Raw genomic sequence first — 4,966 nt, 5'->3', positions numbered from 1 at the left:
AGAGAAGTAAAATTCAGTTTTAATTTTTTTCTTTAGTTATTGCAACAGTTATTGGGAAAAACAGTCAATCCATAAAATATCAGTGGACAGCAAATGCTATCATCATACAGTGTAATTGATGCTTGACTAGTTTTATATGTTGACCAATTCTGAAGCAATTTTTGGCAAAGTTTCAACATCATCTCTTCTTAGTTCGTTTGATAAAATTGAGGTTTTTGTAGTAAAACCAATGTTTATGATATAATACTCACCACCATATAGACAATAGCGTATTCCCACCGGCAGTCCATAATTTACATAACAAAAAGGAAATAAATATCCCGTGAGAGGACCCTTAATGCTTGGTACGAACGCACCGCGCATGACCCAAAACCTCACTTCCTCACCCAAACAAATTGGATGAGAAGACAAGGGGAGGAGGGAGGGACCTCCAATATATGGTGGTGAGTATTATATCATAAACATTGGTTTTACTACAAAAACCTCAAGTTTATTTCAATAATACCTCACCACCATATAGACAATAGTGAATTTGTCTTACCGTAGAGGAGTCTTCGCAGACAATCACTAATCGTAGCAAAAAACAGCATAAAAAAACCCATAAGGGTAAAGGATATTTACAATTAAAACTCTAAATATCCTTCTGAGCTGCAAGGTAGCCTTCCTAAGAATTGACTGGGGGACATGTGACTGTCTGAGCAGTGACAAGAGGACCCAGAGAGTACAACCCATCTGCATGGAAGGAAAGCGACTGAAGGTAAAAATCAGCAAAGGTGTTACGGCCTCGCCAGAAGGCTGACGCCATGATATCCTCGAATGAGGCACCATTGAAAAGGGCCCAAGATGCTGAAAGAGCTCTAACCTCATGTGCCCTCACTCTAACCTTGTCAGAAGTGTCAGCACTAGACCCCTCATAAGCAGTCCTGATAGTGTCACAAATCCACCTGGAAATAGTCTGAGCAGAGATATCAGTCTGCCTTGATTTAATGGGCAAGAACAGACGGGATCTAGACTCCCGCCGCCCCCCTTGGTTTTATCGAGGTAATACCTCAAAGCCCTACAAGGACAGAGCAACAAATTCTGATTCTCAGCACCAGAGACCTCCTTTAAGGCAGGAATCTTGATAGGCTCTGGTGAAAAATTAGGAACCTGATTCTTTGCCAAAAAAGAAGGGTCAGTAAGAAGGGTAACCGAGGAATAGTCCCGAGACCACATGAGACAAGAACGAGAAGAGGATAGAACATGGATTTCACTTCTCCGTCTCCCAGAAGCCAACGCTATCAAAAAAACTGTCTTCCAAGAGAGAAACTTGGAAGGAGCAGAACCCAAGGGCTCATAAGGAGGCTTAGTAAGAGAACCTAAGACCAAAACCAAATCTCACTGTGGCATCAGCAGTCTAACCCGAGGCTTCTCCAAAGAGAAGGATCTGAGAAGATTGGACAAGGAGGAACAAATTCCGATATCTGAACGACCACGGTAAGAAAAAACATTGGCAATGGCAGAACGATAGCCACGTATAGTGCCTGGAGTTAATTTCTTAACTTTAAAAAGATAAAGGAAAAACTCAGCTGTTGATTGAATAGAGGCACAGAGTGGATCAATCTTCCTGCTGTGACACCAATCACAGAAGGCTGACCATCTGGATTGGTAGACGGCAGATGAGGAAGATCATATTGATCTGGTGATGCCATCTGTAACCTCTTGAGAAAAGCCTGCCTGGAGGAGGGAGACCGAGATAGCCTCCACGCGTGAAGGTGGAGGCGCTCTGGGTTCTGATAGAACTGTCTGGATTTGGGTTGACTGAGAAGATTCCATTTGGGAGGGATAGCCAATGGAAGATCTATCAATAAGTCCAGAAGAGCAGGAAACCAGGGCTGTCTGAGCCACAGAGGTGCTATCAGAAGAACTGAGCAGTCGTGCTCCCTGACCTTCTGCTGCACCCTGCCCAACAGATTGAAGGGAGGAAAAGCATAGGCCAGGAGACCGTCCCAGCTTAGGGACAGAGCATCTACTGCCCATGCCACAGGATCTGGGACAGGAGACACAAACGTCTGAATTTGAAAATTCAGAGCTGTGGCAAACAGATCCACTAGGGGAGTCTCCCACACCATACAAATGGCTCTGAAAATTGACCTGTTCAAAGTCCATTCTGTGGTAATTGGAATCCGAGACCTGGAGAGGGTGTCTGCTAACACATTGAGATGACCTGGAAGATGTCTCACTGTTAGGGAAAGCCCCATGGAATGACACAGGAGCAGGACCTGACAAGCGAGATCAAATTTTGTGAGACCTTGTCCCTCCCTGACTCTCCAGATAAGCTACTACTGTGGCATTGTCTGTAGCCAGACAGATGGACTGATCCTGAAGCAACAGACGCAGAGACTGAATAGCCAGCAGAACTGCCCTCATCTCCAGCACATTGATATGCTCCTGGAGTTGATCTCCCTGCCAGACACCCGAACGACAATGACCGTCGAGGTAGGCCCCCCAACCCATCACAGATGCGTCCGTATACAGGGAAGCTGTAGGGGGTGATCTCCGAAGAGAGACGCCCCTCAGGACATTGCTCTCCAAGGCCCACCACATTGCTGACGCCTTCACTGAATTGTCCAAGGAAATGTGAACATCCCACTGAGAGGCCGGTTTCCATTTGGACAGTAGGTACATCTGAAGAGGTCGAATATGGAGCCGACCCAGAGGGACAACATCCGAAAGGGAGTTGAGAAATCCGAGAAGCCTCCGAAACCACCTGAACTGAATAGAGTCCAAACTGTTGAGCAGAAGAACCAATTCCTTGGCCTTCTGGAACTTGGACTGAGGTGGAACAACGAAGCCGAGATCCGTAAGGAAACGGTTTCCCAGGAACACAAAGTCCTGTGAGGGTAAAACCTCGGATTTCTCTCGAGAAGGGATAAAGCCCAGGCGAAGAAGGGTAGTCAAGACTGACCTGATGCTGCAACTCGGAGACTCTGGATCTAGATGCAGCATCAGGGAGTCGTCGAAATAAATATGGATATCTACCCCGCGACTGTGTAAATAGCCCACAACCACCTGAAGCAGCTTGGTAAAAACCAAGGGGGCCGTGGTAAGACCAAAGGGCATGGCCCTGAACTAGAACACTCTGCCCTGAGATCTAAATCTCAGGAATTTCCTGGCCGATTTCTTTATCGGAATGTGGAAATAAGCGTCCTTGAGGTCTATAGAGGTTGCCCACATGCCTGGTGCAACTGACGCCAGAATGCCTCGAGGAGTCTCCATTTTGAAATGTGGAGAGTCCACATACCTGTTGAAGGCATTGAGGTCTATGATTGGACGCCAGACACCAGATTTCTTCTTGAGAAGAAACATTCGGGAGTAAAAGCCTGGTGTCCAGAGAGACCTCGGGAGCTCCTCTTTGGCACCCTTTGCCAACATGCAGTCAACCTCGTCTAGGAGGGCCTGAGCCTTTCCTACATCGCCGGGAAGGGGAAAGAAAACAGGATCTGCCGATAGAGGGGGATCCTTTACAAGAGGGATACCCAGACCCTTAAACACCACCGAAATTGCCCACTTGTCCTCGGTAAGCTGCTGCCAATCCGGCAGAAAATGAGATAGGCGACCCCCAACGGGAATATCTGGCCTTGGGAGCTCGAGACCTTCCCATAGATCGTCTATACGACAGGACAAGGGGCAGGGAGGAACCGAGGGACTGAAAGAGTCAGGAACTCTGCCCCTTCTTACCTGCATTCTGCTTGCCTCCCCTTCCTCCCTTGTGACCCGGACCACCCTGTCCCCGAGAAGAGTGCCCCCCTCGACTGAGCCTGAGGCTGAGCCGTCTTAGGGCCCTTCTTAGGTTTGCCTGGGCGCTGCACCCGTCCAGGCTTAGGCTTAGCCCTAAGTTTCTCCAACCGAGCTGAAGCCGACTTGTCATTGTTGACTCTGTCCATGACAGAGGAGAGAACCCCTCCGAACATTTCAGAGCCTGACAGGGGAGCAGTCATGAGATCCAATATAAAAGGCTTTCCAATAGCTAGTCTTGGCTTCAAGACTGAAGCAAGACAAGCCAGGATGAAATCCGTCAAAACGGCCAGAATGAGCACAGTCCCATCCATGTGGGCCCGGTTCATAGCCTTGCTGAGTTCAGCCAAGAGCTTAGTCTTGTCAGGTAGACTCTGCTCTGAACGAGAAGAAGCTTCAAACAAAGCAGAGGAAAAAGAATCTGCATAAGCCAGCACGTGAATGGCAAGGCGAAGCAGTCTTTCCATCCGACTATGCTCTTTGGGAGACAAATGAATCATGTCATTTGATCTTCCAGGCCAGCAGTGGTCCAAAACGAGGTTCACCTTGGCTGGATTAGATTCTATTGAGGGGTCGTGAACTGCATATCGAGAAGGACTGAACCCCTCAATATCATTCACCCCTAAAAGCAAACCGGAAAGATCCTGCTTCCTATTAGCAGAACCTTTGGCTTGAAGAACCTTCTGAATCTGGGCCAATGCTGAGGAAACCATAGTACCCTCCGCCAATGACCTACCTGATGCCCTAACCTCAGGTTCTGAGGGAAGAATGGCACTTTAAGTAGAAGTCCTCTCTGGAAGACCCGAGGCGTGAAGCAACCTCCAAACGCAGACTGCGGAAGGAATCCAGTTTCCTCTCAGCCTGGAAAGCTGCAAGGACTGACTCAGTGTCAGGAGAGTCCACCTCGGATTCTGAAGACTTCTGACAGGAACCCTCAACTTGCACTGCTGGGAGCCAAGAGCGAGTCTCCGCGTCAACATCAGACCCAGCATCAAGTGACAGAGTGTCCCCATCACCAGGTAAGGCTTGCTGACCCACAACCTCAGCCTCTGACTCCTCACCATCCATGTCCTCAGACTCATCATGATCAGACTGAGGGCACTGGCCTGAACTGGAGACAGACCTAGTCACAGACTGGTCCGGAGTCTCCAATCTTCTAACCTTAGAGGCAGAAGAAAGGCCAGCACTA

At 48.4% G+C, this 4,966-nt stretch overlaps 1 protein-coding gene across 1 annotated transcript; it reads right to left on the bottom strand.

Annotated features, from left to right (window-relative positions):
* Window positions 1-2,274: 2,274 nt before the first annotated feature.
* LOC132557183 (uncharacterized) lies at window positions 2,275-3,102 on the bottom strand. Its single transcript, XM_060221680.1, has one exon. It carries the CDS (start codon window positions 3,100-3,102, stop codon window positions 2,275-2,277), a length of 828 nt encoding a protein of 275 aa, XP_060077663.1.
* Window positions 3,103-4,966: the final 1,864 nt, after the last annotated feature.

The sequence above is a fragment of the Ylistrum balloti genome, unplaced genomic scaffold (assembly GCF_031769215.1).
Source record: "Ylistrum balloti isolate Yb309-2 unplaced genomic scaffold, AGI_CSIRO_Ybal_v1 Utg370638, whole genome shotgun sequence".
Lineage (NCBI taxonomy): Eukaryota > Metazoa > Mollusca > Bivalvia > Pectinida > Pectinidae > Ylistrum > Ylistrum balloti.
The sequence above is the reverse complement of the archived record's forward strand: the minus strand, read 5'-3'. Positions and strand labels throughout refer to the sequence as shown.